Source organism: Lepus europaeus, chromosome 9 (genome assembly GCF_033115175.1).
Source record: "Lepus europaeus isolate LE1 chromosome 9, mLepTim1.pri, whole genome shotgun sequence".
NCBI classification, from domain to species: Eukaryota; Metazoa; Chordata; class Mammalia; order Lagomorpha; family Leporidae; genus Lepus; species Lepus europaeus.
The window spans coordinates 72343650-72362149 of record NC_084835.1 but is presented as its reverse complement, the minus strand read 5'-3'; the positions used below and the strand labels follow the sequence as shown (position 1 = coordinate 72362149).

Genomic DNA, 18500 nt, shown 5'->3' with positions numbered 1-18500 from the left:
AAGCTAGCAGTGGAACTCAGTCTGGTTCCATGGTCTTACCATTAGACTGTTCAGTGATGACAAAGCATTTGATAGACTCAATGTATGTGCCTTGCATGTGTGTAAGACTAGTGAACAAATTGAGTTGATGCCATGCCTCACAGAAGCAAAGCTCTCCCCCTCGCCTCCCCTCCCTCTCTCTGTCTGTTTGTACATATGCATTCAGCATATATAAATACATAGGTGTGTGTCTCAAACTAGAACTGATGTTTGCCTCTGGGGGGAGGAGGGAGAGAGGGGAGTGAAGAGACCTTTTCCTGTTTTCACTTCTATTTTACTTAATTTTATTCTAAGAGAGTTGTGCACTAAAAAACAGTAGAGGTTTTTTGTTTCAGGAGGAGAAAGAGATGCAGCACATCTCAGTTAAGACTTACCTTGGTAGTCTCCGTTTCCTTGACTTGTCCCCAGCTCTGGATTCAGTGGAATCCTTGGGCCCTTACCTCGGTGAGATAGTGGAGGCTTTTCCCCCCAGTTAGATTCCCATCCTCCCTTATCTTCCCAGTAAGCAGCAGTAAACCTACCATTTCTTTTCATTAGGTTGAACTGCTCCTTATCTGTCCATGCTCTACGGCATTGTGGGGTAATGAATGAGCTTATTTCTTTTGAATGTACTCTGGTTGCAGTTTTGTGAAGGTCACATTATTTTTAATTATGCAGTTCAGTAAGAGTGTGGACATCCAGGGGGAAAACAGAGCTACTCAGGTGACATTCAGCCAGATTGCATCCTGGACTATGCACCTGACTGTGTGGCTTTAGCCAGCGGCCTTCATGAGAGACCTGATTCCCAAGGGGGAAAGGGGAAGCATGGTAGATTTGGGAAGTTTGGGAAGATCATCATAATATTCTGGAGGACACTAAAATAAGTTTGTTACTGTGCGAATTCTTTAAAGACTTAATGAGGATGTTGCAAGCTGCCAGTCAGGGTAAACAGACTTGAGAGGCCAGCGCTGTAGGTGGTGTAGTAGGTTAAGCCTCTGCCTGCAGCATCGGCATTCCATATGGGTACCAGTTCGTGTCCCAGCTGCTCTTCTTTTGATCTAGCTCTTTCTAATGGCCTGGGAAAGAAATGTTAAGATAGCCCAAGTGCTTGGGCCCCTGAACCCACTTTGGAGACCTGGAAGAAGCTCCTGGCTTCAGATTGGCCCAGCTCTGACCATTGCAACCATCTGGGGAGTAAACCAGTGGATGGAAGACCTCTGTCTGCAACTCTGCCTCTTAAATAAATGAATAAATCTTAAAAAGAAAAAGTGAAAGATTGCAAGTCATGTCAGAGACTCTGTCCAGTCATTAAACTCTGAGTGTCTACTGTGATTTTGTCATTCTGGCAAAGAATATACAGATAGCCTTCTAAAACGCTAGTCTGCAATATAGGCAAGGTTGGTGTGCTCAGAAAAGCTCAGTGTTGTCAACCAAAAACAGTCTGAAATTTATTTTGGAAAATTATTTACAAAAATGGTGTATGTGGTAATCCTTAACCACTTAAAAAACAAACATAGGCACATGGAAATTTTAACACATTTACTTGAGCAGACATTTTTAGTGTTCCACTGAAGGGAATGCTCTACAAGTTGTTCTCTGAGAGCAAAACAAATGCGAGTGATTGGTTAATGTGGAAAGTTCCTGGTTAGATGTTGGTTTGGAGGCTACTGATTGGTAAAACTTAAATTTACACTGAGTTGGGTTTGAGTTTGCTTATGTAGGAACCCAAGGTGCTGCAGCTGTCTCTGCCTAGGCCCCCTAATTCATTATGTTCACCACTGTGAAGACTTCTGCTTTGGTATCCCCATCACCTTTATACTCAGTGTCCCAATTCTGCTATAAGGCATGTGTATTAATAGCACCTCCTGCTTACTACTGGATTGTGAGCTGCTTGAAGCCAAGGAGACTGCTGGGTAACTGCTTCCTTCAAGGCCTAGGGCACATCCTCCGTATTGTTAGGTGCTATGGAAAGATTTGTGAAATTGAATGAATATTAGGTAACTAAATATCATGAGGCACACTCCTCTGTTACTTCCTTTCCAGGAACATGTTATATAAAGATTGTGAGAAGTAAGTTCACTGTGTGTATAGGACATAACCCTTTCAATCTTCTTGTTAAATAGGAACTCTCCAAGATCACGATGCCAGTTATATTTAATGAGCCGTTGAGCTTCCTGCAGCGACTAACTGAGTACATGGAGCACACTTACCTCATCCACAAGGCCAGCTCCTTTTCTGATCCGGTGGAAAGGATGCAGGTTTGTGTCTACAAACCCCAGGACAAGTTTATATCTTAGAGAGTTCTCTGCCACCTCCTATCCCCAAGCCACCCACAAACACAGGCACAATGAGTGTGAAGTCCAGCACAAACAGTGTTCTCAGAGCCTCATCAGGCTTGTTTGGAATGTCCTCTGGGGCTATCGCTAGCCTGAGGGCAGCATTAGGGGAATTGATGGGAATTGATGGAAAAGGAGAGGTGGTTATAGCCAACCAAGGTATCAGGAGCTCTTTCTCTTTTAGAAAGTACTGTTGTGCTACGGGGAGAATTCAGCATTGCTTCTTGCATATTTCCTCAGTGTGTATCCAGGGCAAAAATGAACACACACAAGTACCTGTATCTATGCCTGTGTCTGTATAAATCTGCACACAAACATTGATACATATTAAAAGATAACAAGGTTGAACAATTTGGAACATGCTCAATCGGACTGGCCGCAAATGGTGGAGTTAGAAATGTGCCAGGGGATTCCAACACAATCCCATCAAGATGGCATGTACCAATGCCATCACACTAGTCCAAGTGATCAATTTCAGCTCACAATTGATAGCTCTGATAGGTCTAAGAGTCAAAGAGATCACACAAACAAGACAAGTATCCGCTAATACTAACTGATAGAATCAAAAAGGGAGAGAAAGATCCAACATGGGAAGCGGGATACACAGCAGACTCATAGAATGGCAGATGTCCTAAACAACACTCTGGCCTCAGAATCAGCCCTCAAGGCATTCGGATCTGGCTGAAGAGCCCATGAGAGTATAGCAGGCATGGAAAGCCAAGATATCATGGAAAAAAAAAAAAAAAGACCTAAATGAATGATCTCTGTGAGTGAGATCCCAGTGGAAAGAACGGGGCCATCAAAGAAGGAGGTACCCTTCTCCGAAGGGAGGAGAGAACTTCCACTTTGACTATGACCCTATCGGAATAAGATCAAAGTCAGCGAACTCTAAAGGCTTCCATAGCCCTGGCAACTCATGACTAGAGCCTAGGGAGATTACTGACGCCATGAACAGGAGTGTCAAATTGTTAAATCAGCAACAGGAGTCACTGTGTACTTACACCCCATGTGGGATCTGTCCCTAATGTGTCGTCTAAAGCGAAGTGATGCTATAACTAGTACTGAAACAGTATTTTTATACTTTGCGTTTCTGTGTGGGCACAAACTGATGAGGTCTTTACTAATTATATACTGAAGTGATCTTCTGTATATAAAGAGAATTGGAAATGAAAAAAAAAAAAAAAACCAACCTGGTGTTAAAATGGAAATGGCATAGAAAATTAATTAATTTGAAAAAAAAAATTATGTAGGATCTCTGTCTTTAATGTGCTGTACATTGCTATTTAATGCTATAATTAGTAATCCAATGGTAGTTTTTTCACTTGATGTTGCTATATGGGCAAAATGTTGAAATCTTTACCTAATATATACTAAACTGATCTTCTGTATACAAAGAGAATTGAAAATGAATCTTTACATGAATGGAAGGGGAAAGGGAGCGGGAAAGGGGAGGGTTGCGGGCGGGAGGGAAGTTATGGGAGGGGGGAAGCCATTGTAACCCATAAGCTGTACTTTGGAAATTTATATTCATTAAATAAAAGTTTAATAAAAAAAGATAACAAGGTTGAACTTTTTGATATTCTTTTAAATAGAAGATGTTTATACATGGATGAACAAGATCCTGGCAGAGTACAGAAGACACATTGTTCTCTTTCCAACAAAGCAATACCATTCTAAATGGAATCTTTCTGTTCTTTCATTTATATAAATCAGCCTTTTCCAACTTTGTTGAATTTGACGCAATTACATTTAGTTTATGTCTCTATTCCCCATGACTGAAACTCTTGTGCCTTTTAAAAAATTTTTAAATGACTTAAAAGCAACTTTGGGCTTCAGAATTGTAAAAAAAAAAAAAAAAAAAAAAAAAGTCCTTGAGAGATTTCGTGGCACTTGCAGGGTGTTACAGAAACCACATTTGGGAATAACGCTAAAGAGAGAGATTGAGAAGTCATTTTCATTCTGAATGTCCAAGCTGCTGTATTAAGTTGCTAGAGCCATTTTAAGACCCCAAAGTAATTAAACTCCTTAAAATAATTTTGTAAATGACTGTCTTCAGCAAAATTTCAGTTCCTGAGGAGTGAAGAGCAAGCAAGGCTATTTGTAACTGGTTCACTGCTCTGTCCCCCAGTGTGTGGCTGCGTTCGCAGTGTCTGCTGTTGCATCCCAGTGGGAACGGACCGGGAAGCCCTTCAACCCGCTCCTGGGAGAGACCTACGAGTTAGTTCGGTGAGGTCCTAAACTCTGGATGGTTGGGTTTGCATGACTTCCGTAGCTCCTCAAGTGAAGAGGAAAAATCTGTGTCATGAGCATCACCAACTATGATTACGTATGATGGGAGCAAGTTAATAGTTTTGTTGTTTGTTCCTATGATGCTTATTATTTTAGAGACTGTGTCCAAAAGACTGAAATTTACATATATTGTAGCTTTATAAAAAGAAACTTTAAGGATTTCAGTATTCCTGATCATGTGCATTAAATAGCCTCTTTCCCATTGCGTAGCTCATGTGACATGGAGTTTTCAATAACCATATAAAATGTATTAGCATAAGTATGGCATAAAGCTATACTTGTAGGAGTAGACCTACCGGTATAGTTCTGTTTGCCTTCATTAGCCTGCTTCTTGTTGATATGCAATTAGAAGACTTGATTTGGCTTTAGTTTTTCTGAATCTTCTTCCTGTTCTCCATACAACTTTTATCACTTTTATTCCCTGGTTGTTGAAAGTGAACACACCAGGCTTTGCTGTCTTAATGTAAAATTATGAGTTTACGTGGCTAATATTGCTGCTTCAGGTAGATGACTGAAATTCATGTGTTGCTGTATTTTAATATGTTCAAGTAACTAGAGTTATATACCACTGGATTTAATAGTTTGGATTAAGTTTGGGCAATGTCTCATACATTAAGTTCTTTCATCAGGATGTTGATAAAGATGTTGATAAAGAATTAATTGTTGAACCTGTTTGTGTAATGTTTTTATGTTGCTTTTTTGGACTGAAATATCAGCAATATACTCATTCAATGGTAGAACTAATTACAATACTGCCTCTAATTCTTTTTTTCTTTTTCTTCTTCTTCTTCTTTTTTTAATTCTAAGGGATGACCTTGGATTCAGACTCATTTCCGAACAGGTCAGCCATCACCCACCAATAAGTGCATTTCACGCAGAAGGATTAAACAATGATTTTATCTTTCATGGCTCAATCTATCCCAAACTGAAATTCTGGGGGAAGAGTGTGGAAGCAGAACCCAAAGGAACCATCACCTTGGAGCTCCTTGAGTAAGTCAGAGTCAGTCCCTTTAGCTCTTCTCCTGTGTACCTGCTGGGATGTGTAGGTGGATGCACTTGCACACAGACCTGACCCTGGTGTGGAGAAAAGGAAAGAAACAGCATTTCTTTCTTTTTTTTTTTTTTTAAGTTTTATTTATTGGGACTAGCACTGTGGCACAGTGGGTTAAAGCCCTGGCCTGCAGCACCAGCATCCCATATGGACGCTGGTTCAAGTCCCAACTGTTCCACTTCTGAGCCAGCTTCCCGCTGATGCCCCTGGAAAGCAGCGGTGGATGGCCCAAACCCTTGGGCCCCTGCACACACATGGTCTCCCAGAAGAAGTTCCTGACTCCTGGCTTCGGATTGGCTCAGTTCCGGCAGTAGATCCAGAAGAATCATTCACTCCCCAAATGGCTGCAATGGCTGGAGCTGGTCCAATCCGAAGCCAGGAGCCAGAAGTTTCTTCTGGGTCTCCCACACAGGTGCAGGGGCCCAAGCACTTAGGCCATCTTCTACTGCTTTGCCAAGCACATTAGCAGAGAGCTGGATTGGAAGAGGAGCAGCCAGGACACAAACTGGCCATATGGGATGTTGGCACCACAGGCAGAGGTTAACCCACTGTGCCATAGCACCAGCCCAGAGAAACAGCATTTCTAAAGCATTAGTTATCTACCTCTATGTGAAAGGACTTGAGAGACGAGGCAGTAGCCATTACTATTCAATCTCTGGATGTCATAAGAAGTTTACTTGATGTCTGATCATGGTGTTTAGATCTGTTTTAAGATAAAGGGATTAGTCATTCTGTGGTGGTGGTTATGAAGCAAATTTCCTGTTTGTCAGGGTACCAACGTTTTGTTTAAGTATGTTTCAAAATGAATTCACCTCACGAGATGTCAAAATGACAGTTGTGTGGCACAGACTAGACACCAGGTAAGTTGGGAGTCCTCTTTGTAAAATTGGCTTTAAATCTCAAGGCACTTCCAGTTAACTCACAGCAAACAACCCAGCCCTATTTCTTCAGTGCTTACAACTGGAAACTCTGGATGGAAGACATAAAGCAACAATACTAGGACTCTGAAAAGTGAATAAAGGCAGGCAGAGAAATCAAAGGGAAGAGAAACAAATCCTGGGTGTGACAGTGATTCCTGTCTTCATGTTTTTCTCTCATGTCTACTGTCTTGGAGTCAGAGAAGAAGGCAGAACTGAGTAGGGGAGGCAGGCAGAAAAGGTTCCAAGAGAAACCCTCTCTCTGTCTCTCTCTGAGCAGAGGACCTGGACACATGTACAGGATGCAGCTAGTGGGATACATCCCGTTTCATTTTATCTCCCAGCCTTGCCCCAAAGCAAGCTCTGCAGCTATAATCCTACAGTAGTGCTGGCGGCAGCAGCCACACAAGGACCTAAAACTCACAGAAACTGTGTAAGAGAGGAGAGGGACTGGGCAAAGGGGCCCTTTTGGTCCAGAGTACGAGAAGGATGCCTGTTCTTTTCTTTTCTGTCACCTCTATGACCCAAAGGAAGACCTCATTGTGGGAAGTACAGCTCAGTAGAGAGGCTCCAATCTCAGCTTGCCAGTCAGGGGGCAGAGGAAGGGGCTCTCTTAAAAGGATAGGGAAAACCACAATGAGGAGGGCACTCAAGAAAAGGACCCCAAAACCCGTGTATGAATTCCTGAGCTCATCCCTGCACTTGTGCACTGAAATGACCTGGAACAGGGTGTACCCCAAGGCCTTGGGACCCAAATGAATCTGTGGCCCAAGGTCCAGGCCTCTGGGTGGCTGTGGAGAGCTTTGCAAAGTGAACTGACACTGGAATGAAAGCTTGAAGAGGAGGGTCAGGACTTGGCTAAAGCTGTGAACTCCTTACTAAAACGAAATTAAGAAAATCAGCATTCCCAGAAGATCTTAAGAGAACACAAGTGCTAGAATAAGATTCCAGTGTCTAGAATACAGCCCGAATTATCTGGCATTCCAGGAAATAGAAGCATCTCAGCCATTTGCCATGAAGAGGCAACTAGTAGACTCAGACCCCAAGACTACTCACTTACTGAAAAATTTCTGTCAAACATTTTAAAGCATTTTTAAGTGAATAGGAAGACATTCTATCAGAAATAAAAGATTTTCTGGAAATTATAGCACTTAAAAATATAGCAGTGAAGATACAACAATAAGTGTAAGCTTAATAGCAGAAAGGAGGTGACAAAATATGTAAAAGATCTTTGTACTGGAAACTACAAAATGCTGCCAAAAATAATCACAAAATACCTGAGTAATGGAGACTCACCATGTCACAATATAAGGGCATTTGGATCCTCAGTGTAGTTAAGATGTCATCTCTCCTCTGATTGACTTATAAGCAGTTTTTATTAACACAATTGGAGTCAAAATCCCAGGATAACTTTTCATAGATTGAAGTTAATTCTAAATTAATACAGAAAGGTAAGTGAAATAGAACATCCAAAAACAGTTTTGAAAAGGAAGAACAGAACTGATAGCCAACGAATGAAAGACAAGCTATAGACTAGTAAAAATTATTTTCAGATCCTGTATCCAACAAAGGACTCATATCCAGAATACATAAAGAAACCTCACAGTCAGCATTGAGAGAAGCAGTGCATTAACAAAGTAGCCAAGGGGCCAGCGCTGTGGCGCAGTCGGTTAATGCCCTGGCCTGAAGCGCCGGCATCCCATATGGGCGCCAGTTTGAGACCCGGCTGCTCCACTTCCGATCCAGCTCTTTGCTATGGCCTAGGAAAGCAATAGAAGATGGCCCAAGTCCTTGGGCCCCTGCACCCGCATGGGAGACCAGAAGAAGCTCCTGGCTTCTGGCTTCTGATCGGCCAGCTCCGGCCATTGCAACCATCTAGGGAGTGAGCCATAGAATGGAAGACCTCTCTCTCTCTGCCTCTCCTCTCTCTGTGTAACTCCGACTTTAAAATAAATAAATAAATCTTTAAAATCCTTCCTTTTTTTAAAAAAAAAAAGAGAAAGTAGCCAAAAAAGGTGCGAAAAGATACTTCACCAAAAGAGATGTGTGGATGGCAAGTAAGCAAATGAAAGGCTGCTCAGGAGCGTTCATTGCTAGAGAATGAAGAATTAAAATCTCGAGGAGATACCAGTACCGACTGATTAAAGTGGCTAAAATCAAAACAACTTCTAAAACTGAAAGTACCAAGTGTTGACAAGGATGTGGAGCAGCCAGAGGTCTCATCTGTTGGTGAGAATGTACGGTGGTAACACCACTCTGGAGAACAGTTTTGTGGTTTCTTTTTTTATTATTATTTTAACATTTTAAAAAATATTTATTTAGTTGAAAGGTAGAGGGAGCGAGAAACAAAGATTTTCCATCTGCTGGTTTACTCCCTAGTTAGCCACTATGGCCCGAGCAGGGCCTAACCAAAGCCTAGAGCACAGAATCCCACCCAGGTCTCCCAGGTGGGTAGAAGGGGCTCAAGCACTTGGGCCATCTTCTGCTGTTTGCCCAGGGGCATTAGCATGGAGCTGGATGGGAAATGGCAGTGGCTTAACCTTAACCCTGTGATTTCTTGTCAACTTAACCATATATGTTTACTGCATAACTCAGCAATTCTACTTTTACATATTTGCCATAGAGAAATGGAAATCTAGGTTCACACAGAAACCATGTACCCTTGTTTATGGTGGCATTGTTCATAATCACTGAAAACAGCCTAGATGCCCTTCAGTGGTTAAAGAGTTAAACCAACTCTGGTGCTTCCTGTCTGGTAGAGTACTCTGCCATAGGAATGAATTACTGATGCACAGAACAGCATGAATGAGTCCTAAATGCATTACTCAGATTGAAGACACTAATCTCTTAAGGTTATGTGGTGTACCATTCCAGTCAAATAGCATGCGGAGGAGGGTTCATATGTGGCAGAGGAGGACAGATCAGTTGTTTGGGGTTCAGGGATGAGTGAGAGATTCAGAGGTTAGGAATGGAGGATCGAGTGACTACCCCAGGGAAGCAGGAGTGGATCTGGGGACTAATGAAGTCATGTCCTATCCTGCTTGTGTCCTTGGTGGTTACACAGATCTTTCCAGGCACTAGAACTCATAGGACTGTACACTGCTGACAGTGAATTTTACTATATGCAAATTAAAAATAAATTTTAACAACATGTCTAAGAATAACTGCACGAAGATACAAAACAATTTTTTTCAAAGCTAAAGGATGTATAAACTTGGAGTTTATTCACATGGGCAGTTTTTGTCTTGATGAGCTAGAGGGCACTTTGGAAAGTGCTAAATTTTCATTTTTCTACACCAGGTTTAATTTTATTTTTCATATATTTAACCAAATTTTAAATGCTTAAAATAATTGGGGTCCAGCTTTGTGCCACAGTGGGCTAAGCCACCAGTTTTGATGCCAGCACCCCATGTCAGAGTGCCAGTTTGAGTATGATCTAGCATCCTGCTAATGTGGCTGAGAAGGCAGCAGAAGATGAGCCAAGTACTTGGGACTCTCATGTGGGAGTCCAGGATGGAATTCAGGGTTCCTGGCTTCAACCTGGCCCAGACCTGGCTATTGTAATCATTTGGAGGAAGGAACCAGTGGATGGAAGATCAATCTCTTCTTTCTCTCTCCCTCCTTCCCTCCCTTGTTTTTTCTTTCTTTAGTACTCTGGCTTCCAAATAAATAAATAAAAGAATTACATACATAGTATATTTGGAACTTGGTGGCAGTACAGAATTTTTTTCTTACTCTGTTGTTTCCTTATTTGAGTGGGTAAATCTTACTGTTTTGCTGTGAGCTAATATCAGGAGAGTTGATAATGTCTTTGAGCCTCATTGTCTCCAGCAGCCTGTTCTGTTGTCCTGAGTAAGGGCATGGTGGGGCAGACCTGTGCCTCTGGCTGAGCTGTGTGGGTTGGGTTTGTTTCAGACACAGTGAAGCCTACACATGGACTAACCCCACCTGCTGTGTGCACAACATCATCGTGGGGAAGCTCTGGATCGAGCAGTATGGCAGCGTGGAGATCACAAACCACAAGTAAGGCACAGCAGGCGCCCTGCCCAGTCCTCCCATTTCCATCAGTGTGTCTTCAGAGCAGCTAGAGGGGGGCAGTGGGAGGGGAGAACACAGGAGTTACTGAGGAGAGTTGGGTTCTTGTGAATGTGGCTGGGTCTCGTTCTTCGTGAGCCTTGCGTGCCTTTTCCGTGTGGTGAGGCGAGCCCAGTAGTAAACAAGAACTGGCAGGGGTGGCTTCTGCATGGGGCCTAGCACGTGTGGACAGGCAGCGGCCCCCGCTGCTAGCGAGGTCATCTCCGTGTCACTCTGAAGTGGTAATCTGAACTTAGCATTTCCTTCATAGGACTGGGGACAAATGTGTGCTGAATTTTAAGCCGTGTGGCCTTTTCGGTAAGGAACTGCACAAAGTTGAAGGCTACATTCAAGATAAAAGGTAAAGTTTCCACTGTGAGTGTCGAATAGGATGGGTGGTGTCCACTAAACAAAGCAGCCGTAAAAGTCTGCATCACAGCCTGGGAAACCAGGCTTCCTTTGATTTGTAAGAGTTAGAGAGGGACAGACAAGAGAGACACAGAGAGATCTTCCAGTCACTGTTTCACTCCACAAATGGCCACAACAGCCGGGGCTGGGCTTGGCTTAAACCAGGAAATTGGAACTCCATCCAGATCTCCTGTGTGGGAGGCAGAGGGCCAAGCACTTGAGCCACTGGTTGGGAGCTGGATCAAGGTGGAGTAACAGGGTCTCCAACCAGCACTTACAGGGGATGGCGGCATCACAGGCAGGAGCTTAACCTGCTATGCCACAGTGCTGGCCCCAGGAAACTAGCATTCTAATAAGATGGAAAATATTCCTTCTACAAAGAAATGTCTGCTTCTTTAAAGAATCTGATTCATAAAAGTCATTGCAGTAATAATCATTTGCAGAAAAACACTGGTTTTAATCACTGGCTAAACTTGCATCTCTTTTGACAGCAAGAAGAAGCTGTGTGCCCTCTATGGGAAGTGGACCGAATGTCTGTACAGTGTTGATCCCGCCACTTTTGAGGCTTGCAAAAAAAATGAAAAGAAAAACATGGAAGAGAAGAAGAGCAGCAAACAGGTGAATGTCCTGGCGGAGGTATCTGGAGAAGCTGCTGGACTCCTGCTTTGCGCTGTCCCTGTGGGAGGCAGCCGGCTGTGGCTTCCAGTGCAACCTTCCCTTGTTCCTGGTGCTGATGCCTGTAGTTCTCCTTGCATCTGTTACGTGCACAAAAAGCTGCCTTGCTAGCAAGTGTCTGACATAATCTTGTACGGCATAGGGATGTGTGCGGTCATGCACGGGGCTTTGATCGAATCCACATAGCTTCGGAAAGCTGGAGTTGCTCTTGATATGAGACTCACCTCCTTTCCCTCTGGTTTATGGGTAGTAGAAGTCGAAATCCTCTGGATAGCTAGCATTTCTTCCAAAGGCAGCACTGGTTTCATTGCCTTGTTCCTATCACAGGCAAGGGCGTTGGTATGAAAGCAGTCATCTCTGGGCTGCTGGCCTCTTCCTGGACTCCCTCTGTGTGGGACGGTGACCATCCCCAGGGAGGCACACAGCTGCTTGTCATGTGGAAATGCCGAGAGCTGGGCAGGGCCTCTCTAGTGGAGGACAGATTCTCCCAGTGAGTAGCATAGTGGTTAAGAGCGCAGGGCTCAGCATCCTGTCTGCAGCATGGCGGAGTGCTGCAAGCTCAGGCAGACGTGTCAGGGCCTTTGTTTGTAACAGGGCTCCCAGCAGCAGCTGTGTGTTCACTGAGTTAACAAATGGAGGGGCCTCAGAACAGCGCCTGACAGAGCCCTTGGGGTGACCGGGTGGCCTTGAGCCCCTTCTGGCTGCAGGCTCCCACGCCTCCCTCCCACCTAGCGATCGCCTCAGTCCTGGGCTCTCCTGGTGTGTTGTGTGCTCACTGAGGGTTCGGAGGCCCTGGCGGCCCTCAGACTTGGAAGGTGGGCGTATTAGCGATGGTCCTGGCAGCCGGGGTAAGCGTGGTCCTCGCCTGAGGAGGTCTGTTAAACCCCCGGAGCACGCCATTTCCGGCGGCTTGGGCACTTTCCTTCCTCTTTCATAATCCTCAGCTGTACCTGCCCGTTCTCTGACCTCCTCCATCCCAGTCTCCCACCCACTCTTCCTGCATTCTGTTTGCTGTAACCAAGAGGAAACCAGGACTGGAAAGGAACTGTCCCAGGATCCTGGCACCTGTGACACAAACTTCTCGGCCATAGCTCCTGTCAACAGGAGGCGGCTTGGCAAAGACAAGGTCACCAACACACATTGGCTCCCGGTCTGGTCTCTTCAACTGTGTGTTCACTGCACGTGTCTCAACCAGTCATTCTCAGTGTGTTTACTGTGTCACTTAGGAATATTATTTAACCTTCCAAAGGCCTGAATTCTGTACATAGAAGACTGTGGTAATAGCATCCCCTCATAGGTTTATTATATACATAGGGCCCCTAGCATAGCTGCGGCTCATGGAGAGAGCAGGTAGCCAAAGAAAGTGCCAGTTTCCTTTTTAGAGCAACATCTTCTTCAGTTCTCTTTTTATCAGATTGCTTCACAGTCCCTGCTGGTTTTGTCAGTGATCGGTTTGATGAACTGTCCCAGGGGTGACTGAAACCTGTTGTTGCTGGCCCTGCAGCAGGTGGCTTGTGGGTCAGGCAGTTCCTACCCATGCAGGAGATTCAGCAGTCTCTCGGGAAGTAGGCGGGTGAGCTATGTTGCTTTTGAAAGAAGAGACAGAAGCTTTAAAACTTGGGATGATGGTAAAGAGTGGTGATGCTGCTTTGAATGCACACAACGCTAACAACGCAGTCCCTAAAGCTTGTGAGACTCAGAGCACTCGCTCAGTCATTCCAGGACTTACTGAGTGATAGGTCCAGAGGTAAGAATGAGCGAGTCATGTGATCCAGTCCCTGTTGTTTCCCTCCTGTTGTTGTGTGGAAGACGGTGATTATTTTACAGTTTCTTAGTGTGTGTGTGTGTGTGTGTGTCTGCTCGCACGCTGTTAAAGCGCTGTGCTCTGCCTGAACTGTGACCATGTCTTGGCTCCTCTAGATGAGCACCTCCGAGGAGTCGGATGAAATGCCAATGCCAGACTCAGAAAGCGTGTTTGTCATTCCTGGGAGTGTCCTCCTCTGGCGAATAGCCCCGCGGCCTCCTAATTCAGCCCAGGTGAGACGTCCTCTTCATGCTCCGCTCTGATGGTGGTTTCTCGGCACCTGCAGGGCCCTCCCAGGCAGTGCTGACAGAGGCAGGCTGTGCCCTACTTGTCCTTGCCCGCCCCTGGCTCCCTTCTCACCCTGTGACCCAGCATGTCCGTGCTGCCCGTTCCTCCTGGCCCCCGGCTGGGAAGGTGTGTTGGGTGGGACTTTGTTGGGGGTCTGAGTAGCTGCTTTAGGGTAAGAGTGGCCCTCGATGAACACAAGACGATGCACGCCTGTTCGGGGCAAGTCTTCCAGACTCAGCCACGAAGATTTTCAATGAAGAAAAAGTTTATTTCCTTTCTAGTTCTACTTAAAGTTGGTAGTGACTGGGGTGGTGGTTCTGGGAGTCCTGTTTTGGCGATTTCTTTGAGATGAACAGCCCCAGATTGGAGGAAGCCAGCTGGGTGTGTGATGTGAGAAAGGCTGACTGTCCCTGCCCCGGAAGGGAGAGGGAGCGATGCGCCGAGATCTCCCCTCTCTGCTCTCAGGGCTCTTTCACGCTGTGCCTCGGGGTGCGTTAACTTCATCCTGTTGCTTTGCAGATGTATAACTTCACTAGCTTTGCAATGGTTCTGAATGAAGTGGACAAGGAGATGGAGAGTGTGATTCCTAAGACGGACTGCAGGTTACGGCCTGATATCAGAGCCATGGAAAACGGAGAAATAGGTAATTCTTCTGATGGTGCTTCCCGTGAAGGTGCTCTCCTGAGGGGAGGGTGGCTGCTTTTATGCCTGGTGATGGGTAACATCGCTGGGGCACTGGCCTTTTAAGTCTCTTAGGGATTAGTGAATTAAAATTCACCTTAAAATCTGCAGTGTTTGTTTACAGTATGGAAATCGGGGAGTAGACCTTATGAGCTTGTATTATTTCATTAATCCTCCCCAGATCTGAAATGTCAAAGGGGGACTTGAGCAGACACTAGCGTGTCTGTCTGTCAGCTGTGCACAGCAGCCTCATGAATGACTTCACGGTACTCCTGTGTCTCAGAATCCACCTAGCACCCAGCAGCCTCAGGGAAGAGGCTGGCTTCCCCCTCTTCAGTTACAGCATCTGTGTCTGGAAGTGTGAAACTCCTGCTAACTCAGCAGCCCTCCCAAGGGGAAAGTTCCCCCCCACAGGGGGCACATGGCAAATGTCTGAAGGCTCTGGGTGTCACTTACGGGGACAGGGGCCTCTCAAGGCCAGGGACGCAACCCACTGCACAGGACAGCCTCCTGCAGTGGCGAGTCAGCCGGCCCCAGGTGTGCCAGCACCCGGTGCCGCAGCACTGCCTTGCTAAGCACTGATGCCCATCAGTGAGATGCAGCGGCAGTATCTTGGAAGTGTCTGAATTTCTTACGGCCTCTGAGGGAGCTCTCTGAGGTCTCCCTAAAAATCTAGGAAAATTGCACAGTTTTTTCTACCCAGTTTTTCCTTGAAGCATTTTAACATAATTGTGTGGCCTTAAGGATAAGCAGGTATGCATTAGCAAATGCAGAGCTTATTAAGAGTGTAGACTGAGAAGGAAGATGCCATTCAAGCTGCATCTTGAATACAGCTCTGCCTCCTGTGTGCCGGGGTGGGTGCTGAGGCTGCCCGTGTTGGTGTTCCAGTGAAACAGAGGTAGTGTAACGTCAGAGCCGTGCTTCTCACATCAGGTTGTGTGCGGTACTGTGCCTCATGGCCTCTCTACAGAAGATGTTTTTCATCCATGTTTTTATTTTAGATCAAGCCAGTGAAGAAAAGAAACGACTTGAAGAAAAACAAAGAGCAGCCCGCAAGAACAGGTCCAAGTCAGAAGAGGACTGGAAGACAAGGTGCGTGCCTTCCGGGGAGCGGGTGGCTGAGCCCACGGGCATGCTGGGACGGCAGAGGGGAAGTCACAGGGCCAGGGCCAGCTCACTGGGGCCAAGTTGTTCTGAGTCCCAAGAGATGTTAACTTCATGGACGTAATTACGATGGAAGGGTTGCATGGATGAGGAGGAAAAATGACTTGAGGATTCAGGTTAAAGTGTTTCCCACACCGTGATGACAGATGGGCATTCAGTGAGCACTCTCCCTCCTGTCTGTGGCAAGCCCTGCCCTTCCTTCCTTCCAGGGGCAGAGTAAAATCCAGAGTCCCGGCCTGTGGCACAGAAAGACGTTCAGAGCCCCTTGCTCCTGCATGTGAGGGACTCACCCGGCCTCTGCGTGCCACGGACTTCCCGTGGACTGCTGGCAGTTAGGGTGCCCAAGCACAGGGGTCTGCATGTGCTGGAAATGGGATTTGTATGAAGTCATATCTTAGATTCCATTCTGAAACAAAGTGCGCAATGGAATTTCTAACTTTTGTGGCCACTTGTTTTGAAATAACAGAACCACCTGAAAATAGAAACAGCGTAAAAGCATTTTCTACATGTGCATCACATTAGAAACTGTTGTCCCATAATTCAGTTACCTGAATTTTAGAGACAGCATGTGTATGGTTTTCAAGTGTCCCAATAGATACTGTGTAGCAACTCTTCTGCATCGTAGAGAAAGGGGATTATTAGTCCTAGAAATGACCTTTGATATCATTTAGTGCAGTGGGTTTTGGTCTTTATTGTTAACATGGGAATATTTTTGTGAGTGAACTAAAATAGTCTGCAAATATAAAGCTTAGGCAAACAGAGTGGTTGGATGAGGGGTGAGGGGCAGGGCCTTGGCCATTCTTGCCATCTCCCACCTGCACATACTCCAGGTGCCTAGAACTCAGTGGACTCCAGTATGGAAGACACCAAATGACAGTGTGTTTGCTCCGGGTCGTGCTCCAGGGCACACAGTAGTAAGCTGCAGATTCCTGCTTTCCTCACAGCCACCAACAATGCTTTACTGCCATCCTTTATAGAAAGGTTTGATAGATTTTATCATCTTCCTAGTCTGTTCTGCAAGGAAACCCCTCTTTTGTAGGATATTTGTAACCATTTATTTTTATGTCCATGATGTGGGGTGCAGTGTCCTGACCACCAAGCTGAATGCCTGCCCCAGGCATTTTCTCCGAGGTAGAACTAATGAGCCCTTGGAGGAGTCATCCTCAGAAACTTGCCTGTGTGCCAGTTTCTGCACACGAGAGCTGGCACTCCTGCCGGATCCCTTCCCTGGCTCCCAGCTCAGAATGCAGAGTTTTTCAGGCTGGATACCAGGGTCCCCTCCTTAGGAACATGGCTGTGTGTGATTCTCACAGGAACCCACAGACTTGAGCAGGCAGTGCAGCGGGACAGAGTGGGAGAACTCGTGAGAGCCCAGGATTCGCAGGGGGAGGAGGAGGAGAAAAAATGAGTGCCATTGCACCAGTTTGAACGTTGCACAGAGTCAAAGGTCGCAAAGTAGTCTTCTTTCCCTCCTCTTTGCTGCTGCCCACACTCTTCTAAATGTGTGAAGACTTGATTAGGACTGCAGTGAAGTTTCTAGACATGTCCCCAACCTTTTGTCAGGCCAGTACTCTGGAGGTGCATCTCTAACACGTGAACTGTCTCCAAGAACAGTCAATCCCCAACGCTTTTGCAAAGATGCTTGCTTGCGAACAAGGACATCATACATCATTATCATTGCTCTTACATACACCGGACTGTGCAGTGTATGACTGCAACTTTGCCCCTCAATTTTGAATTTTGTAGGAAGAAAACTAATGACACAGGGGCCTGCGGGTTTTATTTTATTTTATTTTTCCTTTGAGAGCTCACGCATTCATGCGCTTGTACAAGCACACTCCCCAGATGCCCACACAGCCAAAAGAAAAGCCAGGAACTCAGTCCGGGTCTCCCATGTGATGGCAGGAACCCAAGCATTTGAGCCCTCACTACTTTGCTGGGAGGCTGAGTCAGGTGCCAGAGCTGGAAATAGAACCCAGGCATGCTTTGGGATGTCAGCATAACCCCTAGGCAAGGCTAAATACCCACTCCTGGCCAGACAATATTTTTATTATCTTGATTTCAATTTGCTTGCTTTTCTAAAGTACTTGACTTTGCTAAGCGTAAAAATGAAAGTAATTTCACTACTTGGACTATTAAAGCCCAAAGAGGTGTTACTATATATATTTCATTATAAACAAAAATTTTATGATTTTGATTACTGGCTCTTGATGCTTTCTGATGTATCCAAAAATCTGAATGGCTCTTCAAGCTCAGCTTCTAAATGTCTAAGAAGGAAGAAGCCTCAGATGTTAAACAATTTTTTATAATCATTCTGGTGGGCATTTACTATGCAAGGGTACTTCCAAAAGTTGTGGAAAATGGAATTAAGGCCATTTTGGTGCAAAAAATTGAACTTATTTCAAAGGTTCTTCATAGTATGCATTTTCTGCAAACTTTTTGAAGTCCCCTGGTATGATCCTACAAGGAATGAGCCTAATATAAAGCCTTATTTGCCACCCCCCACTTCAGGGTTTATGGTGTTGCGCTCATAGGAACATAGAAGACTTCACTGGACAGATTTTTTTTAAAAGATTTATTTATTTGCTTGAAAGGTAGAGTTACAGAGAGAGAGGTCAGTCTTCCATCCACTGGTTCACTCCCCAGTTGGCAACAAGGGCTGGAGCTGCGCCAGTCAGAATCCAGGAGCTGGTTGCAGGGGCCCAAACATTTGAGCCATCCTGTACTGCCTTCCCAGGCCATAGTGGAGAGCTGGATCAGAAGTGGAGCAGCTGGGACTCGAACCAGCGCCCATA

At 45.4% G+C, this 18500-nt stretch overlaps 1 protein-coding gene across 5 annotated transcripts in view; it reads left to right on the top strand.

Moving 5' to 3' along the window:
- OSBPL1A (oxysterol binding protein like 1A) overlaps positions 1–18500 on the top strand; it is a 229282-nt gene that overhangs the window by 207777 nt on the left and 3005 nt on the right. For all 5 annotated transcript variants that reach the window (XM_062201480.1, XM_062201482.1, XM_062201484.1 and 2 more), the window contains 9 exons: positions 2142–2276; positions 4483–4580; positions 5451–5633; positions 10527–10634; positions 10957–11046; positions 11585–11711; positions 13689–13805; positions 14380–14503; positions 15543–15633. In XM_062201480.1, the coding sequence (XP_062057464.1) occupies positions 2142–2276; positions 4483–4580; positions 5451–5633; positions 10527–10634; positions 10957–11046; positions 11585–11711; positions 13689–13805; positions 14380–14503; positions 15543–15633 (1073 nt within the window). The remainder of the gene's footprint in view (positions 1–2141; positions 2277–4482; positions 4581–5450; positions 5634–10526; positions 10635–10956; positions 11047–11584; positions 11712–13688; positions 13806–14379; positions 14504–15542; positions 15634–18500) is intronic.